The sequence below is a fragment of the Martes martes genome, assembly GCF_963455335.1.
Source record: "Martes martes genome assembly, chromosome: 4".
In the NCBI taxonomy this organism is placed as follows: Eukaryota; Metazoa; Chordata; class Mammalia; order Carnivora; family Mustelidae; genus Martes; species Martes martes.
The window spans coordinates 121,457,850-121,484,072 of NC_137891.1; the positions used below are offsets into that span (position 1 = coordinate 121,457,850).

A 26,223-nucleotide genomic window follows, 5' to 3' on the forward strand; every position below is an offset into this window, starting at 1 on the left:
TCAAAGTCAGAGCAAATTTAATTGTATTTTACCAAAGATGTTTACATATTGTCTCCACCTCTGGTTTTAGCCAATCAATGCGGTGCTTTCATTTCAAGAGGTCTTGGTGTCCAATTGGTTTTAATGCAATCAGGTAAATATATTGACCGCTCACCCTTCAGGTCAAATACAAAATATTAGAAAACATCTGTTTTGTCCAAACTATTCTTTTTCACTCTTGAAACTGAATTTGAAGTTGAAGGCCAAGAGAAAATGGCTCATTACCATGATGACTATAAAAAGGTGAGACCATTCTCTTTGTGGAGGAGAGAAGGGAGTAGGTAGGGATAGGAAAAGAATTTCTCAAATTGACTCAATTATTAAAGATGCTGTCATAAAAAGTAGCGATTTACCCTATGCCTAGAAATCATTATGGCTCTGATCTCTCCCTCTGATTATGGGTCCAGATCAGTCACTTAGAGACCCAGACCAAACTGGAATCCTGCAAATATTCTATGGTTGAGTTGGAGTTTTTCAGGACTCAGGGTTCATGGGAAAGTGAGGGGTTGGGGCTCTATTTCTCTAAAGACAGAGTTTTACGAGGGGATGCCTGGACCACCTGCCCACATTTTCCTGTGCTTGCAGAAGGGGCAGAATTCCGGGCCTCACTGCAGATCTGCTAACTCAGAATTCTTCCGCTTGGGTGTAGGAATCTGCATTTTTTTTTACAAGGTTTGAGGCGATGCTAGTACGCCCTAAACTTTGAGGTTTGCTGCCCTGAGCCAGGGCTGTGCTGTATCTGACAGGTTTGCAACCTACTAAATTGGTAAATTAAAAAAAAAATTTTCTAATCATTTCTCCGTGGGTATCATTTTGTTCTATATATGTTTTTATTGCATTCGGAAAAAAAGTATTTCAACAACCTCAAACTTTTTTTTTTTTTAACCTCAAACTTTAAATCAATTTTTAAAAACGTTCATAACATGAAGTTTATTTTTCTAAGTTAAAATAAAATAAAATTAATTTTATCTTGTGATAGCTCTTGGTAGTATAATGGTAATAGCTGAGTACCCCAGGCTTAAGATTCATTGATGCATTTAGAGAGTGTAAACAACTTGTTTTCAGTTATGTAGGTTAATGAACATTTGCTGAATAGTGTATAAGACAATTCCTATTTTCTCCTCATTCCATGCTTAGCATGGGGCCTGGCCAAAAGTAAATGATCCACAAACATTAGCTAAGATCATTTTTATTACAACCTGAGCCCTTCCTGTGTTTGGGCTGGGGCACATCTGTATTAGGATGCCATTTGCTAAATCCATTTTTGTTTCAAGCTCTGGAAAAACGCTATTAGGTCACTTTCTTTCAGAGACAACTTTCAGTTAAGCTTTCTTATCTCCAGTTGTTGCTGACCTGATCATGCTGATTGTGCAGTCGGTGACCTTCCTTACACAATCACTTGTTATCAAACCCTGTACTGGACATTGAGGGGCTTCAGGGATTTCAACACTATCCTAAAGACTAGATTCTAATGAGTCCTGGATTTTGCTAAAAACAGCAAATTAATGTGAAAAGAAACTGAATTTGGCAGATGGAGAAAATGCAAACTGGATAGAATGGTTTTCACATTACCCACTTTTGAAGACCAAGTAGTAGAAGATGACAAAAATATCACAGATCCTTCACTATACAAGGATATACACTATCCTTCTCAAAACAGTAGAAAATCCCTTCATTATAACTTAACCAAGTCTAGTAATAAGGTAGAGTTTTTCACTTGGTCATGGGCTTCTTAGTTCATAGTTGAAAGTTTGCATTCATTCATCCAGTAATTCTGGAAAATCTCAGTCCTGATCTCCTTGAAATGGTGCCTTTTCCACATTCTCTCTGTCATATCATCCTAGTGTATTTTATGTCTCTTGCATATACTCTGTTTCCTATATGTCTGTATTACACCGAATTCTTTATTTGGATCTATCTTCCAGTTCTCAAATTCTCTCTTGGGCAATATTATTCTGTTACTTAATTTATATCTTCCAAATAACTAATTTTATTTCTTCAGTTGTGTTTAATCTGTTTATTAATGCATTTAGTATTGCATTTCTAGAGGTTCAATTTTTTTTCCCTTCAGATTTGCTTGGTCTTTTTCATGGCCTCTTGGTTTTTGCTCAAAAGAAGAGACACTCTGTATCAGGAAGGAGATATACTCAATTCTTTTATATCTGTAAAAATATTAAATATGTTACTTTATATTTTATGTTTGATGATTCCAATATTCAACGTCTCTTCAGGTCATACTTCACTGTATGTTGTTTCTGTAGTTCTCTCTCATGATACCTCACTACCCTGTCTGCTTTTTTATTTTTGGCTGTGAGTCCATATTATTTGAATATGGAAATTCAAATCTTTGAATTCTGTGAAAATTTCTTGAGGTTGAGATAAAGTTGGGTTTCTCCAAACCCTGGTCTGTAGGGCCTTCACTGAAATTTGGTCATCCTTTGAGGATTTCTGGAAGTCAGGCTGCTGGCTTTACTTTTTCATTTTCAATAGCTTTTTGAGGTGTGATTTACATGCCAGAAAATTTATCTGTTTAAGTTTAATTTAATGTTCAAACTTTTATAGGACTGTTGATGTGCTGAGTAAAATCTAAAATATGACAGACTGAAGGAAAAAGTTGATATCCTTATTGTGGGAGGAAGGGGGAGGGACTGGAATTATTTTGATGAAAACTGATGATAAAAGCAACATGATACAGGTATTTGTGAAACAAAGAATTGTTCATGAAAAATATTAAAGGAAAACCTAAATAGAATTAATGGAAGAAGACTGGGCAATTTTATTTTGTTAATTACTATCTATCACTCATAGCTTTGTGGATGCCAATCTCTTCTGGAAGCTATTCTTGATCTCCCCCAATCTGGTTTAGGTATCCCAGAGTTCAATGCATTTTTTTCAACGGTAGTCATTATCACAATGTGTTCTAATTACTTGATTATGTTTCTGAGTCTTTCTCTCAAGAGCAGGGGTCAGCAAACTGTTGTTGACCAAATATGACCCACTGCCTGTTTGTGTAAATAAAGTTTTATTGGAACACAACATCCATTCATTTTTGCATTATGTATACCTATTTATGCTGTAATGGCAGAGTTGAGTAGTTCCAACAGAGACTAGATGGTCTGCCAAGCCTAAAATACGAACTTTTTGATTTTTTACTGAAAGGGTTTGTTCTAGTGTAGAGGGTATAAACTTCTGATGTATAATCTATCAGGGCAGAACAATGTTTCCTGGTTTGTTATTGTATCTCTTGTACTTACCATGGTGCTTATTACCTAGAAGGAGCTAAATAAATACAGACGAAGGAATGGATTGAATGAAAATGGTTTCAGATGTTTCTATTCTGGGGTTATGTGGAATTTATAATAATTAAATCTAGACAGATAAATAAAAAGGAGTATGCAGGCAAAATCCAATTTTAAAGAACTTACGTTATCTCAAAAAGGCAAATGGGTATAGTGAAAACAATCAGGCAGACCTGGGGTCCCTGCTTGACCCTGCCTCTCCAAAGTCTTCTGGTTTGGGGCTTTTATTTTTCCCCCAAGATTTAATTTGTAAGTAACCACCATACCCAACGTGGGGCTTGAACTCACAAACCCTAGATCAAGGGTCGTATATTCCACTGACTGAGCCAGCCAGGTGTCCCTGCAACAGCCACGTGGTTTTGACCAAACCATTTAACCTCAACACTGCCAGCTTCCTTTTCTCAAGGTGAGGCTCATGATCTGTACTTTCACAGAGTGCTCTCAGGATTCAGGGAGAGGCTGGGTGCGTAGCCTCAGGCACATGACTAATGCTTATTAGATGCTGGTTCTTACCCTCCTTGTTTCCTGTTTCTTCTGTGCCACAGTTACGTCTTCGCCTTTGCTGATGGGCTAAAAACAGTCCTTTGGTGATATGGGTTTAATGACCACAAATCAACCAACATCACTCCTGTTTGCAGTCGCCCTTGCCCAGATGAAAGTCAGTCTTTGACTCAAATGTAGTACCTGTTACTGAAGACACGAAGCTGAATTTTCATCTTTCCCCCAAGGGCCATCAGCTCTTCATTGTTCCCTTACCTCACAACCTAAACATCCTAACCGTACACACGGAATCAATCAGAGTGGAGGATTCCCCTGCAATTTAAAACCATGACTTAAGTTCTAGAGAAAGCGATGGGCTGGACCAGGGTATCACTGGGCATCGGTGAGTTCTGCCTGGTGCAGTGTAAGCAGAATAAAGCTCTTCAGTCTCAGCAGGGCTCTTTCCACAGTCCCAGTCTGCCTGGTAGCCCTGGGACTTTGGACAGCTCACTTACATGCCATTTCTTTTAAAACGGGGATTCTTCCTCTTAAATGGCAGGGAGTTTGGGAGGCATAGATGAGATAATGCAGAGTCCAATGAATGGAATTTTTAAAATGGCATAGAAACTTAAGTTTCTGCAGTAGCACGGACTTTCCCCTCCCTCTGTATCCTTTCTCTCCCTAAAGAATGGGTTGGCCATCCAGAGTCTCATCCCTAAAGACTCTGCCTGTAGTGGGAAAGAGCATGTCATTGGGTGGGGGGGTTCCCTCCCCCTGCCTTCTATCATCTAGTAATTGTGTGACCTTGGCAGGATGCCTAACCCTGCATCTCCCTTGGTCAAATGTGGATTAAAAATACCAACTTCGCAGGGTCCTTGTAAAGGATCAGAGGGAATAATGCCAAGTTCCTGACCCAGATGAAACCCTCGCTAAATGGTTGCTACTGTTATTTTTATTCTCAAGACTTACACATTTGGAAAGAGGTATCTTTCAATGTATGTGTTTCAGTAAAATTTGCTTCCCACCGTGTTCTTGGAGGTCTCCATCAGTTCTTTGTTGTGGCGGTTCCTGCCCCCAATCTAGAAGCTCCCGAGGGCCTTGTTCCAGTTCCCAGCCTTAAGGCCACTGGCGCCATGGAGAGGCTGGCAAGAACATTAGCATTTCCCCTGACATTTAGTGACTGAGTTTTCTCTTCCTTTCTAATAGGCAGAAGTATGAAAATCACTGAGCACCTGTACATAGAGTCTTCATTAGCTAACAGGTCACCTTCCTTCTACCATGATTATGCATATGACTTGTTAAGACTGTTTCTGAAGCATCTGCCTGACAAATCCCTTTAGAGTCACACTTTGAACATAACTCAGGGCATATCCCTCCTTGATAGCAAAAATAATCCACTCTACAGCCTAGAGCAACATGACATTTTCTACTAGATATCAATATTTTCCCATCTGACATTTAGTAGATCCTAGGCAGCCAAAAAAATACCAGCTGCTTCTAAGGTTATGATTCACCATTATTGTTCTTATCCTTATGTATTGTTAAGATCTGCCAAAGTGATATTAAGATTGTTCAGATGAGTACTCCTTTTTCTCATATTAGTTCAGCATCTTTTTCTGAAAACTTTTGTTCATGAATACCCAAGGAAATAGTCAGGCAAAGGAAAAACCTGGGCACAGATCTGGAAGAACTTCTCCAGAACATTCCAAATACAGAAAGAGAGGCCTGTCTCCAAGTACAGTTCTTCCGTCATGGTGAACTGCAACTGAGTTGATTTTTATACCCGCATTCAGTCCTAAATAGCTAGCTTTTTTGTATTTCTCTCTGTCATGGAGGGAAGAGATGAGGCCTGCAGAAGCTCTTCTAAGACTGAAGAGAAAACGTGAGTCATCTTTAAATTTACAAACTTTTTTTTTTAAATGTTTCTTAATATTTTCCACCTCAAATCTATCTACTGGGCCTTCCAGGGGTTAACAGACTCCAGGCTAGAAACCCCTAGACAGCCTACATCATTTTCAGTGTGGCCTGCAAATAAGACAATGCTCACTACCTCATTACAGAAGTGAAAAATAAGACTAATTTACAATCTCAGAGAGTTCTCTCCAATATTACTTGCAGGTAAGTCATGATTTCTATCCCCTTATCTTTCAAGACATGTCTACGAAAAGGGGATTTTTCTTGTGTAGAGCCAGGTAAAAATTCATTCGGTCTGATGTTTCATCCAGAGTATTTCTCTAGGAAATCGAGTTACCTCTTGTAACTTTGTTTCCCGAGGGCACACAAGCTTGAGGACAGACATTCAAACTATGAAGGCAGAAGTAGGCCTTGTCATAGGAGCAGTCTTTCTGGATTGGTGTGCAATCTGGGTATTTATTTCTAACAGTAATTGGAACCCTTTGACATAAAACTTGACATGTAGTTATTATTTATCAGTGATAATTATGACTAACATTTATTGAACACTTATTATTTGCCAGGCCCTTTTCTGAGTGCTTTGTGTTTTTTCTCACATACTCCTCACAGCAATCCTGGGAGGTGGGCACTACTATTATTCCATTTTATAGATGGAGAAATTCGCCTCCACCTGCAGAGATAATAGATGGCAGAACAAAGGTTCACCTCTGTGCTGCCTGATTCCAGAGCACAGAGCCCACCCTCTCAGCCACCTGCCCACCCTCCATATGAGAGCGACCTTCATATCTTACTGTACAGTTATCTTGGACATGGATCTCTGCACCATATCGTGTTTTCTACACGATAGGGTTCTGGCACCTACTTCTGATTTCTCTGACTACAGACTGGGGGAAGTCTTACTGAGAAGAACAGCCTCATTTCTGGTCTGGACCCGTTATCTGTTTTGTCAGGTCCTGCCGAGAGACTCTCAGGCATCCCACACCGCTGTTGTTCATTCTGCACCATCCTCAGATGGTTATGTTCTTTTTCTTCTGACTTATTACCCAATAATGTGATTACTCAAGCTTTGCTCTGGTGCCAAGCCCTGGTTGGGAGCTCGCTGAGGAAGGCTGACCTCTCTGGCCCACGTCATGTGGGAGCTCCACGATGGCCACGCTGTGTGGAGTGCTCGGTCTTGTCAGCAATGTGAGCTGTTGGTGCTGTGTTCGTGACTCTCTCTACACCCAGTTCTGCCCTTCCCGAGCCTTTGTTCTCCAGTCAGCTGTGCCTGTGATCTCCAGGTTGTGGTGATCCGAGAGCAGATGGCGCCTTCCCCACTCTCCCAGGAAGAGGAACTTCCTGCCCCAGGTTTGGGCTGAAGAGGCAATTCTGTATTGAAATCTGTGGGGTATCGTCGTTAACTATTCCATGTCACCACACAAGAAGTGGAGGTGATGGTGCACAATTCATTCAGTCATGCTGCATTTGTTAAGCACCTATTTATGTTCTAGGTACTGTGCTGAGCACTGGAGTTGCCATGACAACTGAGAAAGACTGGCTCCTGCTTTCATAGTTTCCCATTTTTTAACAAACCAGACACATGATGAGGCAATTGCTATATAATTTAATAAAGACTGTGATAAGGGAGTAACTCTTTCCAGAGCATATAGAAGAGACACCTACTCCAGACCTGAAGGACTGGGTGGATAACTGGGGGAAATGGCTTCTGAGACCTGAAGGGTGACTAGAAGACATTCATCAGGTGAAGGGGTTGGTATTTGGATGGAAGGAAGGGAAATGGTGTCCAAGCAAGAAGGCGTAGCAAATTCAAAGGCTTGCAGGCAGGGTGACTATGCAGAGGCTGGGCAAGCACAATGAGCTCAGGAAAGCTGAAGGAGAGTTTGAAATAGGCTGTGACAAGACATGAAGTTGGAGAGGTGAGCAGGGTTGGGGACCCGAAGGGTGGCTATCATTGACTCTGTGTATCACGTAGGAACCACTTGCTTTTCACAGACTGAGCTACTGTAGCTTGGGTATCGAGTGGCAGGGTGTAGGACTGAGGGGTCACATTTGTTGAGTCCTGCTGTGTCCTGGGGCTGATGGGTGATCTTGGAGACCTTTGGTTCTGACCCCTCATCCATGCCATCCAGGACCCCCAATCCAGCCAACTGCCTCCCTGCCCAGGTGGCATCTCTTTGTGGCTCAAAAGACATGTCAAGAGTCTTCCTCCAACTGCTACCAGCAGTGCTCTCTACTATAAAACCTGGTGCCTTTACTCAAAATCCCTCCTGCCATCTCCACCATGCTTGCCCACAGCCAGGCCCAATGTGGCCGCTGTTGTTGGGGGTGGACCCCACGGCTCCCTAGGCACTAGGAACTGAGCTGGGACTTTCACACTCCCCAGCAACTCCGACCAGTAGGGGGGTTATCTCTGTTTGTGCAGCCGGGGAAACTGAGGGCTCAGAGCCAACAAATTATTTGTTGCAAGCCACAAAGCTATAAATAGCAAGACAGAATTTGGATGTGGTCTGACTCCAAAGTCCTTGCAACCATAAGCCGTGACTCCTTCCCCGTCCATACTATCATTCTTCTTCAGATCCTTTAAGTCTGCTCTTTGAGTTGTCTTAATGATCCTGTTCTTGAAGATGAGTCCCTTGAAAATTGGGTCAGAGGCTTCTGGGGGACCTCTCCAAGAGTCACCCCTTCAATCAGCAGCATGTCCTAGCAGGCTCCATCCCCGAGATTCAGGACCGCCTCCCATCCCTCTCACTTTGATTAAGAACTTAACAATCATTTCTGATGTCGGTTAGTACTTTACAATTCCTCCCAGGGGATCTGGTGATGCTTTACGTAAACAGAATCTGGGGCAGCCCTCAGCATATTGCCTATGTGCCATTAGCCGGTGAGGCTCCTTCTTTATGACACTCCCACCCCAGACTCTCTGTGCATGTTGTTTCTGATTTACTTTTATTTTTGTCACTTTCTTTCACTACCATTTTAATGTTCAATTTAGACACTAAATAAAATAGGTTTTTCTGCCCCTCTGCTCCCTCCTGCCTCTTCTCTCAAACACCAGTAAAGCCCAGCGACAAATCTTCTGAATCCTAGCTGTAGAGACGGATTTGCCAGCGAGAGCTCCGGCTCCAGATAAGGCTACTAATGAATCAATCACCGGGCTTTTATTAAGTGTCTCTTCACTAAAAGCATAGCTGTTCCCGCAGCCAGATGGCCCTGGCTCTGCCCTCCTGGAGATAATCTGGACCCTGTCACTAATTATTCTTCTTCCCGGCAGCAAGTAGAAGAAGCAATTTTCAAATTGTTTTTATTGATCACAGGGCATTTTCTCCAGAATATGACTCAGTATAAAAAAGAGGATATAATTATCTTCAGTTAACATAGTCAAAAAATTTTAATGAAAGAATGACAGTCTACATAGTGGTTTGGAGGACAAAGTCTGGAGTCAACAGATCTGGGCAGGAGTCCTCGGCTCTATCCTTCACTAGCTATGTGGAGTACAGCAAGTCCCTTAAACTCGTTGAACCTCAGTTTCTCCCTCTGTAATATGGGAATAATATGAGTTTATAGAGCTGTTACAAGAATTAAGTTAGCAGGCATTGAAAAAACAAAGTAAGGATTTTGGTCCAGGAGATAATGTTATTGTTATCATTAGTTATTATTATCAAGAAAGCCATGCACCTGTCTGTCTTCAGGCTAGCTGGATATATTTTCATCTGTTTCTCGAAATTCTCTTCTCCCATTTTTTCTTCAAAGGTCTTACTTTCTTGAATACTCTTAACTCTCCCCTTTTGTAATCATGTGATGAAATCAAGGCTCGAAGAGCTCGGAGATGACTTTTTGCTTTCATTTAGGTTTCTTCAATAAGAGGACTGTATTTTTGTTGCAGAATGATGAGGTGGAGTTTGTCCGAACTGGCTATGGGAAGGATATGGTAAGAGTTCTCCATATTCAGCGAGATGGAAAATACCACAGCATCAAAGAAGTGGCAACTTCAGTGCAACTTACTCTGAGCTCCAAAAAGGATTACGTGCATGGAGATAATTCAGACATCATCCCCACGGACACCATCAAGAACACCGTTCATGTTTTGGCAAAGTTTAAAGGGGTAGGTGTCATTCTTCGTAGACGCTGCCTTTCTTGATGCGGAATTCACTGTACTGTAACTTGAGGGTATCACTTGACTAACTGCAGGTTCCCCTTATTTTTAACCCTATTTTTACATTTAAGCCACTAATTTTCTTTCTTTCTTTTTTTTTAAGATTTTATTTATTTATTAGACACACAGAGAGAGATCACAGGTAGGCTGAGAGGTAGGCAGAGAGAGGGAGGAGGAAACAGGCTCCCTGCTGAGCAGAAAGCCTGATGCGGGGCTCGATCTCAGGACCCTGAGATCATGACCTGAGCCAAAGGCAGAGGCTTAACCCACTGAGCCACCCAGGTGCCCCTCTTTTTTTTTTTTTTTTAATTTCTATTCTAAAATTCTCAGCCTTACAGAAAACCATTTTTTTTCCCTCTCTCTCTCTCTCTCTTAATCTCATGTCTTCTCTTTTTGGTTCCCAACTTACTACATCTTTTAGGAAAAGAATTTTATCTGACAGATTTACATGCTCTCTCTTAATTAGGATCATTGGCAAATCAAGGCCCAGGGAGGATTTCGGAATAGAATTTTCCACATTTTTGTCATACATTTCTTTGATTCGTCTTGCTTATTTTTTTCTTTTAGAATGGTATACATTTATAGCAGAAGGTACCATTTATCTTTCTGGTGTTACTATAGGAGAAAATCTTGAGTCTATGATGTATTTTGAAATATATTTGCCCAGCTTTTATTTATTTTTTTTAAAGATTTTATTTATTTATTTGATAGAGATTACAAGTAGGCAGAGAGGCAGGCAGAGAGAGAGGAGGAGGAAGCAGGCTCCCGCTGAGCAGAGAGCCCGATGCGGGGCTCGATCCCAGGACGCTGGGATCATGACCCAAGTGGAAGGCAGAGGCTTAGCCCACTGAGCCACCCAGGCGCCCCTATTTGTCCAACTTTTAATGCCTTCCTCATTTTCCCAACTCCATGACCACTTAGTATCTGTATCACGGTAAGCGTACTCTTCAAAAGGGTCTTGGAGCTGATGGAATCTGCTATTTTGGCACTTCACCTTCCACTTTCTTTAAGTGTGAGTGAAGCTGTGTTGGACTACCAGCAGATTTCTGGGGAACTCAAGATAATCTTTCTATTTGCTAAGCAGTCTAAAAGACAAGAAATGTAGACTGGAAAAGCTTCTTTTTCTCATGCTTTTGCATGAAATCCACACTCAGCATGCATGAAATGAACAGACTAATTGAAATATAATTTCTGCAAGGCCTTCCTCCCTGCTTAACTTTTCTCTTGCTACTCAGAGTGGTCCAGCAAGCGTAAACATGGCTATGGACAAAGGCATTGCTCTTCTGAAAAAATTAATTGAAAATAGGCTTTCGTCCTGAGCTAGAGAGGAGGGCCAGGTAACACAGATTCTTATATTTCCCGCACTGGGTGAGAGATGCAGAAAAGTGAAGGAATGGACCTGGATATTAAAAACAATTAGAATTTATTCATTATAGGTAGAATGACCATATAATGTCTTATCCAAACCAAGACACTTTTTTTCTTTTGATTTTTTTCAATTGAGGTATAATTGGCATACTTTACATTAGTTTCAAGTGTACCACATAATCATTTGATATTTGTATATATATGACAAAATAAATGTTTATTTCTTGAGATGAAAACTTTAAAGATTTATTCTCTTAGCTACTTTCAACTAGGCAATACAGTATTATTACCTGTATTTGCTGTGTGATACATTACATCCCCATGACTTATTTATAACTGGAAGGCTGTACCTTTTGACTCTGTTCACCCATTTAGCTCTTCCCCACTCCCCTGGCAAATATTAATCTGTTTTCTATATCTATGAGCTTGATTTTTTTCTGTTTGCTTTTGTTTTGTTTAGATTTCACATATAAATGAGAACATATGGTATTTGCTTGTTTCCTGACTTATTTCACTTAGCATAATGCCATCAGTTTTATCTATGATCTATGTTATCACAAATGTGAAGATTTCATTCTTTTTTAATAGCTGAATAATATTCCATTATATATATATAATATATATACACCATATATAAATAGATATGGTATAATTATGGCATAAATAATAAATATAAATAAATATATGTGTGTGTATGTGTGTGTATATATATATATATATATACACACATTTACATATACCACATTTCTTTTATCCATTTATCCATTGATGGATGTGTAAATTGTTTCAATATTTTCGCTATTGTAAATAATGCTGCAATGAACATATATCTTTTTGAGTTAGTATTTTTGTTTTCTAAACTAGGACACTTCTGAGAGTGAAATAAGATGCTAAATAATTATTCTGGAACAAGAGGCATAAAACTGAACTATCCTGGAGAAACCTATACAAATAGTTCACCTTAGGCAGAGCCATAAATCATCTGTACACTGTGCTAAGACTATAACACATTGTCTAGAGACTATCCTGAAGAATTTGTGTGAAAATAGGCAGCTGCTTTATAGGGCAGAGAGCTAGAGATGGTCCATAGGAGCCTTGTTTGCAAAGCAAGGAAGCAGAAGTGGCCCTACATTAACCTTTCTCCTTGGGAAATTTGGAAGCCCATTGGCCAACGTCATAGAGACACGAGAGCGTTTTGGAGTATACTGTGGTACTGTAGTTGGTGTGACTGATGACTGAGCTCACTGTAAGGAGAATCTAACTGTTAAGTTTCATTTTGCTCATCCATTGATTGACACATTTCTTTCTGTAAAGCAGGTTTCTTTTAAAAACAGGATAGTCTCACCAGGTAATGGTGATCTATTAAATACACTTAGGAGACCTTGTGAAAAATTGGGATAAGGACCAATTCACCTCTCCAGATTCTTTCAAAATCTCTATTTCTCTGATTCTAAAAAACATTTGAGCAGGAAAGAGAACTCCATGGGTATTTAAAAATTATTTTTAAATGGGGCGGTGTTTCTGATCACTAGCATTTTGTTTCCTTTTACAGATCAAAAGCATAGAAACTTTTGCAATGAACATCTGTGAGCATTTCCTTTCTTCTTTTAACCATGTCATCCGAGCTCAAGTCTATGTGGAAGAAGTCCCTTGGAAGCGTTTTGAAAAGGTTACCTCAGTTATTTGTGCTCTCAGCTTAATTAAAGAAATTGGCTTTATGATATATGCTGAAATTTTACCAGAAACATTTTTTTTTCTAATTTTCAGAATGGAGTTAAGCATGTCCATGCATTTATTCACACTCCCACTGGAACGCACTTCTGCGAGATTGAACAGATGAGGGGTGGTGAGAAAATATTTTTGATGTTTTGATTCTGCAATAACAATTTCAGTATTTTTTTCTTCTAAACAATTCTGTTTATTAGCATCGAGGAAAACTGTAGAGAATTTTGAAGACATTTAAATCTGAAATGGGAATGAGCATCGTGACTCTGGAGTACATTGAAAAACTATCTACTTTTTATCTTAATATAAAAATGAAATAATACATTTTGCAACAAACCTAGGGATTGAATAAGGTAGATCATTTTTATCATCTGATTCTGAGATGAGGGGGAAAAAAAGGTCCCGACTGACAAAACCCCAAATCTCTGAATTTTCTGACTAGTAGTTTTTGTACCATATCATGCTATAATTATAATAACCTTAATAGGAAATAGCTAGTAAATTATAATTGAGTTTCCCTGGTATTTTATTTTCGTAATAATAAAACCACTGATGTTATTATAACTACTATTAGAATGAAGCTCATTTAAATAGCAGTGATAATTATATAATTCTTTCTATTTACTAAGAAATTTAAAACTTAACTGTGGAATATAATTACCATATGGATTTTATTGGTACTGATGATTGAACTTAGCAAATATCAAAATTCCCAAATCTTGTCTTCTTGGTTGAGATAGAGTAGAGTTCAATAACTTGCTATGAGTTAGATTAGAGGACCTCTAAGAACCATGGAGCCAGATGTGGTAGATAGGTCTCTATCCCAATAAAAAATTAATTTTCATGATCATCATAAATTGAGAGTGTGGACTCTGAGCTTCTTCCCTTTCTTCTCCCCCTTTTCTCTTTTCTCCTTTCCTTCTCTTCCTTCCCTTTTCTGTACCTCCTTCTCTTTTTCCTCTAACTCTCTTCAGTAAGAATTGGAGGTAGCACTCATAAATGTCAGAAATATTATAAAGTTAATAAAATATAAATGCCTTCTGAATTCTATTGGATAATGCCTTCCCTTAGAAAGTTCTAGTGTATTAGCTGTTGTTTAATAATTTCCGCTATCTGTGTTAAACTCCAGGCACAGCCAGGGCCTTCTCAGAGTTTAGTTAACAATTATGTAATTATTGGCCTATAAAGGAGAATGTATAACTAGTTGTTAAATTAAGTTGAAATGATAATGATTTTTTAATACCCCAAATGCATAGCCATGTGATATATTGACTTATTAGTTGAAATGTAACCTACCTTCCTCCTTCCTTCCTTCTTTCTTTTCACATGTGACTTTGGGAGAGAAAGAGAAAGAAATGTTTCCTGGTTCTCCAAGCCAGTGTTTTCCTACCTAAACCACATTGACTAGCCTCATAAAATTATAAACTCTAAACTGGCATTATCCAACAGAAATATGATGCAAGCCACATATGTAATTTTAAAATTTTCTAGTATTTACATTAGGAAAGCAAAAAGAAATTAATTTTAATAATAAATTTTATTTCATCCAATATATGCACAATGTCCCTTAAATATGTAAAAACATCAACTATTAACGAATTATTTCACATTCTTTTTAAAAAGTTAAGTCTTTGAAATCCTGCGTGTATTTTTATATTTACAGGACATCTCAGTTCACACTTCCCATATTCCAAGTGCTTAAGAGCCATGTGTGGCTAGGAGCTACCATATTGATTAGCAGAGCTCTACACCAAATCATAAGAGATTTTGCAATATTTAGCATATTCCTCTTTTGACATTCAAGCATGTGAAATAATAGTAGGAGCTGGAATTAGATTTGGGGAGAGCTAATTAAAAATGAGAATATGAATGAAATATGCTTATGTCATTCATTGAAATACTATTAATTCAACATTTGGATTTTGAGGACTTTTTATGTATACCAAGGCTGTAAATTCAGAGGTGAATAAGACATTCCTTGGCCCTAGTGAGTCTGCAGTAGATGAAGAGTAGGAGATAGACTTATAAAAAGATTTATTGCATTATTAGGGGTTAAAAACCACAATGAAGGAATCAAAGTTATACAAGGGAAGCAAAGAGGTGCAAAAACCTGACTCTTCCCAGGGTAGTCTGGAAAGCTTGACAGGATAGGAGGAAATATTCCAACTGACTTTTGAAAAATGATTCAGGACATGCTGGGCATAGAAGGGGAAAGAAAGTTACAGGTGGAAGAAACAGAATATACATGGGCAGGACCTATGAAAGAGGGGAAGAGGGAAACTAAAATATTTTGGACGTCTGCCTGATGCTGAGCACCATCCTGGAAAAGTAATTTTAGTTTTAAAGGGCAAAGCATTTGAGGAATAGCAGGAAGTTTAAAGGGTCTATTTCTTAGAATGTAAGGAGCTGAGATGAAAATGAAGAGATTGGTTTGGGTTGGGTTTGGAAGCCCCTCGTGTACCAAGTTAGCCAGATTGGTCTAACTTGGAGTTAGTTTTGCATGGGGATAAAACCATATATGTTAGCCCCAGACTACAGTATATTTGAATTCAAGGTCCACTACTTAATAGTTTTGTGACTCTGAGAAAGTTACTTATACTACCTCAGTGGTTTTCATTTGTGAGATGATGATAACAGTGTTCACCTCAATGGCCTGGGGAATTAAAGGAGATAAATATTAATAAAGCATTTTAGCACAGTACCTGGCACATAGGAAGCACTCTTTAAATGGAAGCTACTATTATTATTATTTAGGATGGCAATAGAGACCCGAGAAATGCGTGTGTGTGTGTCCCATTCAGTAATTCTGACCGAGGTTACTGTGCATTGGCTGGAGAAACAGGCGGTAGTGAGAAATTTGGGACCTTGCTGCAGAGATGGAGAAATGATGGACTCGGATGGCGGGCAGTAAGAAGTAGAGATGGAGAGGGCATTATGTGAGGCATTTCTGAAGAGTGCTGAGTGGGTGTGAGGGGTTGGGTCAGGGTGGAAGGTACGGAGAAGGAGGAGTTAAAGTTGCCCTAAAGTCGGGGGCTTGCGGGAACTGACTGAGGAGAACACATATGATTAAGAGGTGTTCAGGGGGAAGCTGGTGATTTGGGGAACAAGGGATAGAGATAGATTTGGAGACCATCAACAGACTGATGGTGGGTGAAGCTGTGGGCAAGAAGGAGCCATTTCAGGAAAACACGTGAAATGAGAGGAGGAAAGTGAGAGGACGAGGGGAAATTCCCCAGTTTATGGGCTGGGCAGTCTGAAAAGTCAAACAGCAGGAAGGTCAGAGAGAGAGAGAAGGAAGATTGGAGAGAGTGGTGTCATGGAAGCAGAAGAAAAATACATTTCAAGAAATCAGAGACTGTATTAGGATTACAGGAGCATAACACACATGTTCACATATAGTAGCTCCATACAAGAAGCTTGCTGCTTTCTGTAAAAGTCCTGTTCAGTGCACGTGTGTGCATGCATGTGGTGGGGTGATGCTCTGCTCCGGGAAGTCATTCAGGAACCCAGGTTGATGCAACATTACTTTTTCTATCCTTACTTTTTGGGGTCACCTTGAGAGTAGATCCCCTTACCAGACAACCAGGTGAAGAAAAGAGCTTGGAGGAGCAAAAGGAGGCAAAATCCCTCAAGCAACACCGTGCCTGAGACTAGCACATGGCACTTCTGCTGGAGAGAACCCAATCACACAGCCACACCCAGCTGCACTGGTGGCTGGGAAATGTGGTCTCGCCAGGTACCGGGGAGGAAGAGGAAATGGATTTAGGAAACAGCAAGCAGCGTTTGCCGTGGGAAAGTTCAGACGTTTGGACTGAAAGAAGGCTGAAGAATAATTGTGCAGTTTGGCAAATGGGTCACTGGTGACTTCCACAAGAATGCTTTAGCGGGGCGTGGAGGTGGAAGTGGAATGGCCAAGGATAGGGCTCTGCTGATCGTAAGAAAAAAAACCAAGCTGTTCTTCACACCCTTGTTCTTTCCAGGAATTACCAGGAGCTATCATCAGCCTGAATTCTAGTTACCTGGTTGCTGCAGAATGGAAAAACTAGTCACCATAATAAGGCCAAAGCTTTTTCTTTCTGCGGAAAGCCACAAAGCTTCACGGTACTGCAGTCACGGTGGTGTTCCCAGAAACCGCAGCTTGACTCATCTAGAGTGCCGCGTCCCTCTGAATATCATGCAGGGCTGGCAGGGATCAGGGTAGGGGAAGAGGGATCTGTTGCCTCACGTGTATGCAGTATGTGTGTGGACATGTATATGAGCATGGGTATTTTCCAGTGTTGTGTACCTAAAAATGACATTTGTACTCTGTCCCTCTTTGGAGAGTAAGGATCTATGACTTCGGGTAGCAAAGTTTAATTCTTAATTTGCTTGTGATCCAAGAGCTAAAACTGCACATATCGTGAGGTAAGTCAATGAACAAAAATTGTCATAAGAAATGCCCTTGTGTAGGCCTAACTGAAGAAAATAATCAGTATGTACCCCACCCCCCTCACCGCAATTCATATGGCAAAGACTGTTGTTCCAAACGTGTAAGGAAGACTTTTGGCGAGGGGTTAGCTAGTTGGTGAGAACTGTGCCCCCTCAAACACATGCACTCAATCACATATCCAGCCATGCAACTCCCCACGGGGACTCCTCCCGGCAGGATATGTAACTAATGGACTGGGTTCTTTCTTGCCAATTGAACACACATTTATAGAAAGCCTACTGAATCTCGAGCACCATTTCAGACCCTCAGAATTGCTGTAAAACTCCCATTACACTCTTTTCCTTTCGGATCCTTGAAAGCTACATTGCTAAGTGTGCTTTTACCTGTCACAGAGTCTGTTAGTTCCAAGGGAGAGTCTGGAAGAGAGAGGGAAATTTGTTCACCCAAAGGGATGACCACTGTTATGTGGTCATCTGAAAGAAGGAACTCTGAAAGAAGAGCTAGGCTTTGCACGTGGGATGCAAGTTGTTGGTTTAGGCATTCTAAGGAACCTGGATCTTCTAAACTCTTTCTCTCATGTGTTTCCCTGAACAAGTGTAACCAAGTCTTGAAGTCGCTGAGATGGTTGAGTCACTAATTTGGACTAAATTGGCCCCCAGACCTCTCCAGTATTTGAATTATAACTCACAATTCTTAAAAAGTCAAATTCCTCCCAAACTGACACTAAGTTAAAAATTCAGCTAAATCATAGCCAAGTAGAGGAATGGTAGATGGAGAAGACATGTCCACTAAGAGATATTGTCTTCTGGTAGTTTAAAAAAAAAATCTATTGACATGGAGACCAGTGGGGCCTTGGAGGTAGTCTTAAGGAAGGAGAGTGATAAAACTGAAGTCCTGGAAGGAAGTTATTTCAGAGGCTGGGCAGGCAGAAGAAGTGAGGGAGGAAGTAGGAGACCCAGGACAGAGATGGTCCATTGCCAAAAGAGCTATGTATGTCTTTTTTGATGTCAAGACAGAAACACTCTTTCTTTCTCCAAAAGAGCTTTAGGTACACACAAGTCTTTTAAAATCATCTTGATCACAGCGTCCTCATACACAAGCCCAGTTAACTTCCTTCCACCTGGCTGGCACCATCTTTCCCCATACAGAGTTGCACAGAGGTACCTTGCATTTTCCCTGCATGAGTGAAATGGACTCTCAAAGACAAATGATATTTAATCCTCACTTTTTCTAACACTTTACAAGTTTGAGGTTTTTCTACTAGAATGATTTAATATAGTTTTAAAATATCTTCCTTTTAGCTATTTGTGTCCTTTTTGGAGGTGTTAAACATGGAAGCAATTATCCTCTTCATGGCAGGATTTTTTTTCTTGGCTCAATAAAGCTTTGTGCTTTGTGACACCTGATGCGTAGGTAAGGAATTGGACTTATTTTCTATTAATTTGCAGTGAGTTTCTTTCCCCTAGAGAGCTAAAGGGTAGGATGTATGCTTCTCTGAGAGATAAACCACAATCTGTTAAGTGTGTAGGAGGACACTAAAAGCTAGCAAAGATTATGTTCTAGCGAAGGAAAATGTGAAAAATCTTCTTTTGCATTCCTCTATAACCATGGCAAAGAAAAAGAAAAAGAAAAAAAAAGCTGATTAAGTAGTTTCATGACAAGTAACCTAGAAAAGGACAGTCCTTTTGGTTGAATTAATTCTGTTAGTCTAAATTGGAATTGTTTTTAGCTTGTGTGAGGCACCGTATTTTTAGTCGATGGGTCCATGAATTTGAAAGGCTCAGGTTCGTACCAGTGTTCAGAAAGCTGGGGCACCGCCAACAGAGAAGATAAAATAAGCTCTTTCATTTCATCCAGAGTATCTAATGTGTGCCAAGGAAGAAAATTTTTTCACATTAAAAGAGAATAGGGTTTTTTTGTTGTTGTTGTTGTTCTTCATAGAATGATGAGCACACCAGAGTAGATGGCTCGTGTTCTGCCAAAACTGTAGCAATGATTAATTGTCTTTGGGAACATAAAACATTTTATTCTATGTGAAACTGAGGCCAGAACACATTAGAAAACTCAACTTGTTTCTTCATTTTCAGATTCTAGCAAGAAAATAGATCATTTAAAAATTGCCTAGCAGAGCTGACACTCCCAGAGATCAATAAATCTCATTCCAGGGCTGGAGGTGGTAGAGATGGCATGTCAGAAGTAGATTTCAGAACCCAATGAGCCTTTGTGAAACCTGGGAAACATTCACAGGTAGTTAAAGTTGATAAGAAAAAGTCAATTATCGCAACATCATGATAACTTTCAGAAAGCATTTTCTATGGAGCAGCTATTCTACTAAGTCTTTTGCAGATACTATCTGAGACATCTATCAATTACAGGAAATAGGTATGATGATCATCTCTATTTCAAGATGAGAAACTCAATGTAGAGAGAGATTAAGTAATTTTCTGAGGGGAATAGTGCTCATAAATAGGGAAGGAGAGGCACAGAGAGCACTTAGATTTGAATTCAGGAAATCCTGAGTCCCAAGGCTGTGGCCTCAACCACTATGCAACACTGCATCTGGGAATCCTTTTAGGATTAAGACCATTGGAGGAGCCAAAGTTTTATTGGCTTATGTTGGTGATAAAGACCATCTGTATAGGAAGAGATGAAATAGGTAAAATTTGCCTTTGGTTCTCATTAACTTTCTCTTTATCCCCCCTCAAGAATTTCCACTGTTTGTTCTAATCTCATTCCTTATTGCAAACCTACATTTCATTTCTGTAAGGTTTTTTTTCCCCCCCAAAAAAGGATAACTGTTGGAAGTAGGTTATATTAGTTTATAAAGGTTTAAGAATTCATTCCTTTATGGGGTCTTTGTATCTCAATAGGAAATTTTTAAGGAATAAAAAGTTTTCCAGACACATAGGGGCCATTTCTTTTTTTTTTTTTTTTTTTTTTTTTAATTTATTTGACAGAGAGAAATCAGAGCTAGGCAGAGAGGCAGACAGAGAGGGGTGGGGGAAGCAGGCTCCCTGCTGAGCAGAGAGCCCGATGTGGGGCTCGATCCCAGGACCCCGAGATCATGACCTGAGCCGAAGGCAGAGGCTACATAGGGGCCATTTCTAAAGGTGATGTTTCAGTTTCCGATTCAGATAAGTGGTGATGGTATTTTTCAGGTTGGGGACTCTGAGGCTCTCAAAGAACACTGTGGAAGGGAAGGTGACAGCCTTTTTGTCTCCTAGAAAGCTCTCTGACTATAAAGACATGGGGAGAGAGAGACTCGACATCGTGGGGATAGGGAAGGATCCAAAAAGGAGGAAATAATGAAGTGTTGAGTTCAAATTCCATCCCTGGCAGTTTCTAGCCGTGTGACTATGGGTAAAATGACTGAAAGTTACCTGTATAAAAGTGCTTAATAGAATCATTAGGATTAAGTAAGAAAGACTGAAAAAGGCAGCAACTAACCTTATGCCGATAGTTCAGATGTTCTCAGCTATTGATGATATCCTCCTTGTCCTCTGCCATGCTGCCCCTTATAGTTGGGTGGGTGTGATCAGAAAGGGAAATGATGAGATTGATGGAGGAGAACTGTCTAGAAAAAAAGAGTCTAAGCTGTGAAATACTCATCCTTTGATGTGCATCAATCTTGTTGCATGCATTCACTCATTCATTCAATAGATACTTATTGCTTCTGCAATCCTCTTGGATTTTAAACTTAGACTCACTTGGATTAGCACTACACAGCATTTAGAGATATGAATTTTGCAGAACCATGTCTTCATACATCTAAAATCTGTTACATCAGCCAACTTAGGGCATGAAGACATTGCTAGTGTCTTTCTCTTGATCCTTCTTCAGATGTAGTTTCCAAAGAGAACTTCTTTAATGTTAACAAATTATGTTAAACAATATTTATTGTTAAACAAATATCATTTCAGTTTTGCCTCATTATCCTGAAACACTCCGACCAGAAGGCCTTATTTAATCAACTGATCTACCACTAGCCACTAGCCATCGTTATCTTTGGTAGATGTACACATGTGGCTGGGAAAATATCAAAATATAGTCATTATTTACCTACTTCTAAACTCTGCAGCTCCTGAGCTGACCACAGCAACTTAAACCATATAGAAGATATAAACTATTGGGTTATTAAGAGCTGCCCTATATTTTAATTGAGGATCAAATTATATTCTTGTCCTTCAACTAAACCATGTACAATATAGTGATGCCTGATGCCTGTGGCCCTTGAGTTATACACTAAACAAGCCAAGAAAGATAGATATTAATCAGGTCTAACTTCATGACTGAAAAGAGATGACCTTAGTCATCCTGTCATGGCACAGCGTTACTCGGGGTTTGTACCCAAGTGTGCCCTGAATATCCAGCCTCTCCAGCCTGCACAAATAAGTCTATTTTTATATAAGTCTATTTTTACATAAGTGATGTTAATTCCTGAATTTTCCTGCCCTTGTAGTTCTCTCATTACAAAACTGTTGAATCTCTCCAGTCAAACTCTCCTACCCCCTGACAGTCTGGAGGTCTGTCTCACATGTGTTTAGGGAGAAGTCTGCACCCATTGGGAACCACTATTGCTTCACAGGACCTGCTCAGCATTGGCTGTCCTTGTTTGGGAAGCATCATTCTTTGAGAAGAATGATGCAGAACACTGTATTCTGGCATTTCGAAGTGTGTCTTCCAGTGCCGTGTTCTGTTCAGGCTCCACCAAACTGCAGAGCAGTTTGTTCCACATAGAAAAAGAGAGAATCTTCCCTTCACTTACTCTGCTCTTCACCTGTCCCGGGTCCTGAGCTAGAACTGCCTGGTACACAAGTAAATATCTTCTTCAGATTATATCTATCACTCCTTCACCTTCCCCATTCGCCTCCTGTTGTCAGGAACTACAGGAGAGCTATATCATTGCCTCCATTTTTGCCAACTCTGCCCTCTCTCCCCCAGGTCCCCATGAACCAACTTTGTCCCTTCTCCTTCGGCCCAAACCAAAAGTTATGGGTCCTTACTTAGGCAGCTCTGTGCCCTGTGGGTCCTGCCTCATCATCCCAGTTTCTATTTAGGTCGAGCCAGGTCTGCAGTGCCACCCATTCAGGCAGTTGTCTGGTTTCAGTGTGCTCATGACCACAAGAGAACTGAGGGTCTCATGATAATTGGAGCCATCATCCAGTGTAGATGATCAACATGAGAACGAACTCTCCCCCATCCCATAAAGGTAGCAAACAGCAGAACTGCTCTGGAGGAGCTTACGAATCGGCACGATTATCTGTTGAATAAAGGAGAGCTCAAAAAATGGAAAGTATTTGGCCTAGAAGTCACCTGTACATGGGACTGAGAAGAAGGTGTTCATTTCTGTGGGTTTCAACACAACAAGGTTTAGTCTCTCACCTTCAGTTCTCCTAGGGCTGGAGAAAAGCAGGGAGTTATGGAAAATCCAGACAGAGAGAAAGGCACACCATCCTCATCCCTGGGACTTCAGAGGAGACAGAGAGACAGAAAACATGGGCAGTGAGGCAGTTCTTTGTTCAAACCGTGCACCATGTTTTAATGACCAGGATCCTTAGAGCTAGGTATCAGTAAGAAGACACTATTTTGTTTATGACCTCATCCCCTTACGTTTTTACTTAAAACAGGACCTCCAGTCATTCATTCTGGAATCAAAGACCTCAAGGTCTTGAAAACAACCCAGTCTGGATTTGAAGGATTCATCAAGGACCAGTTCACCACCCTCCCTGAGGTGAAGGACCGGTGTTTTGCCACCCAAGTGTACTGTAAATGGCGCTATCACCAATGTAGAGACATGGATTTTGATGCTATCTGGTATGAGCATATGCTAAGGTCTGGTGCTGGCTCTTCTCTCTTCCCAGGGGCTCTAAGGTCATAGAGTCTTCCTCTGAAACTTAGAGGTCATCCAATTCAACCTTCCCACTGTTTAGAGTCCCTTCTGAAGGTTGGATAACAGAAAGACCATGCCCTTGATTTGAATTAGTAAATCTGCACTGAATTCCTAGGTGCTATTAGCTAAAATGACCTTGAATGGACCACCTAATATCCACCCTCTGTTTTTCAATTGATTACATCAGTAGTTCTCAAACATTATTGTGTATCAGAATCACCTGAAGGGCTTGTTAGAATGCAGATTACTGGACCCACCTCCAGAGGTTCTGATTCTGTAGGTCTGCGGTGGGGCCTGTGACCTTGCATTTCTAGTAAGCTCCCAGCTGATGTTGATGCTGCTGACCCAGGAACCACACTTCAAGAATCACTGTATCAAGCTGGGATAATGATATTTGGTTTTACTCCCTCATGGTAGATGCAGAGAGGGCTACGTGAGGATGACAAACTCACCCCAGTTTGCCAAGGACTTTTCTGATTTTGATACTGAAAAGTCCCATGTCCCAGGAAACCCCTTGGTCACAGGCAAACTGGGACAGTTGGTCACTGTAGGCTAACTCAAAATGAGATGATATTCACAGAAGCAATTTGTAAGTGATAAATGCCTTAACGATGTAAAGGTGTGATTATTATTAAAATATCCTTGACAAGCAGTAATTAGGCCTCTGGACTCTGAATTTGCTTTTTGACCAGGCATTCCTCTGCTGAAATTCTAATTGTTAGAAATGTTACTTTTGGATAGGCTGGAATCTGCCCCCTGGTAACTTCCTTCCACTGGCATAGTTTTGCTCTACTCCTTTTATTATGTGATGGGTTTGAAAAGGCTTACAGAGAACCTCACCTCAATCTTCTTTTTCCTTTTTATTTTAAGTGTTCTCCACTGGCAGCAGGCTGATGTATTTATGTTGGAAAGAGCACAAAATTGAACATGGCAGAATCAGGGTCTTAGTTGGGTCTCCCACTAAGGAAAGAGACTTAGTGTGGATCATTTAATTTTAAGATTGCTCATGTCTAAATTGGGAATAACAAAAATACCTGTCTCAGATATATAGAGAGCATTCAATAAATTAATTATGTAAAATCCTTAACACCAAGCCTGGCACAGAATAAAACCCCGAAAAAACAATAATGCAAAGAAGTGGCCAAGCTAAGCAATAAGAGTGTAGCATACTTGGAAGTCCTTTTCATGGGTTCTTCAAATGGGAGGAAGATTTACTCTGTAATGTCCGGTGGACCCTAGTTCCAGATGATGAAGATTGCCTAGTGACAATACCTTTCTTGAATGGGGTGTGTGTGTGTGCGTGCGTGTGTGTAGGGAAATTGGAAGTGAGGTGTTTTCGGGAGTAAGGCATTACAGGATATTAATCTCTTCTAAAATTAGCAATAAAATTGTTTTCTGGGGGAACAGAAGGTCACCACTTCCCGACTTTATAGTGCATTCCTAAAAGACCACCTTATGAGTCCTCAGGTCTCTCTTCTGTGTTTTAGGGATACTGTTCGGGACATTGTCCTGGAGAAATTTGCTGGACCCTATGACAAAGGCGAGTACTCCCCCTCTGTCCAGAAGACCCTCTATGACATCCAGGTGCACTCTTTGAGCCGGGTTCCTGAGGTATGTTTTGTCACTTGCCATCCTGAAGACTAAGAGAACGTGTTGTGTCTCCTGTCAGCTCTGACAGAGAGTTGAGAGTTAAAATAAGACAGTGGAAGACACATGAAAAATGACATCTGTTGTTGTTCAAAAGCTTGTTATAGCAAGTGAGAAGAGAGCAAAAAATGGAAAAATCTGTCCAACCTGAAAACATGGGCCACTGTTATAGTTCTTTAGGTTTGTTGAAAATTCTGTGGGTCTTTCCAACCTGCCATAACTTAAGCCTCATATCAGGACGCTCAATACCCTGAAGGAGGAATAATTAGGCCAAGGGTCTATGTTTCGGGGTAGACAGGGAATGAAGGATAGATGCAGACAGATTCCATCCATCCATCTGATGTTATTAGATGGTTATTATATCTCTGTCAACACATGAAGAATACAAAGATAAATTAGACAGGGTGCCTACCCTCAAAGAGGTCATCACTGAGTAAAAGGGGATGCCATGGCAAGCAACCAGAGATTTCTAAAGTACATCCTGGCCTTCCAGGTTGTTATGAAGATATATTTGTCAAGTTGGGAGGATAGAAGATATTTCACTTAAAAGTTTCCTACTTGATTCATAACTTTATTTTTTTATTTTATTTTTTTAAAACATCTGGTATGTGGGCCTCCAATTGTATTCTTACTCCAGGGCCTGGGAATGTTTGGGACAGGCCTTGAGAGGAGGAAATGGACTGAGGAAGACTTTAAGAGGTTGACTGGCCAGCACCAGGAGGCCAGTTGGATACCGTAGATCGCACAGGTTTCTGACCCAAGGACCTCTTACTTTTCTGAGAACAGATTTTGTACTTGGAGGGGAAAAGGGTGGGTCCACCATCGAATAATAGGACTATCAGGAGACAGCTGTGTCAAGCAGTAGAGGACCACCAGAGGGTGTCTCAGGGTCAGAGGTGGAACTTGAGTAATGGGGTGCAGGGCAGGTGGGTTGCAGGGGAGAAGTGATAGAGGGAGAGAGTTCTACAGTTGCCCAATGTGATCCATATTACTTCGGCTTCCAGATAGAAGACATGGAAATTAGCCTGCCCAACATGCACTACTTTAACATAGACATGTCCAAAATGGGACTGATCAACAAGGAAGAGGTAAGAGAATTTTTAAAATATTTAAAGTACATCCACCCTCCTGCCCCCACACCCTTACTTGTCTTTATAAATTTGGGATGATAAAATCACCAAGCAAAACTCTTCACAGCTGTTGCTTTTGGAGTATTTATAGTTGCCACTGATTAAAGTCCTCTTAGACTCCGGGCCTTTCTGTACCTGAGGCTGGAGTA

General features: G+C 40.4%; 1 protein-coding gene across 1 annotated transcript in view; it reads left to right on the forward strand.

Moving 5' to 3' along the window:
* The first annotated feature begins 127 nt into the window (after window positions 1-127).
* The window catches only part of LOC308341467 (uricase), a 29,148-nt gene continuing 3,052 nt past the window's right edge, over window positions 128-26,223 (forward strand). The window contains exons 1-7 of the mRNA XM_080801422.1: window positions 128-282; window positions 9,616-9,834; window positions 12,806-12,922; window positions 13,021-13,099; window positions 23,035-23,221; window positions 24,785-24,908; window positions 25,949-26,032. Of these exons, the coding sequence (XP_080657548.1) occupies window positions 253-282; window positions 9,616-9,834; window positions 12,806-12,922; window positions 13,021-13,099; window positions 23,035-23,221; window positions 24,785-24,908; window positions 25,949-26,032 (840 nt within the window). The 5' untranslated portion in view covers window positions 128-252. The remainder of the gene's footprint in view (window positions 283-9,615; window positions 9,835-12,805; window positions 12,923-13,020; window positions 13,100-23,034; window positions 23,222-24,784; window positions 24,909-25,948; window positions 26,033-26,223) is intronic.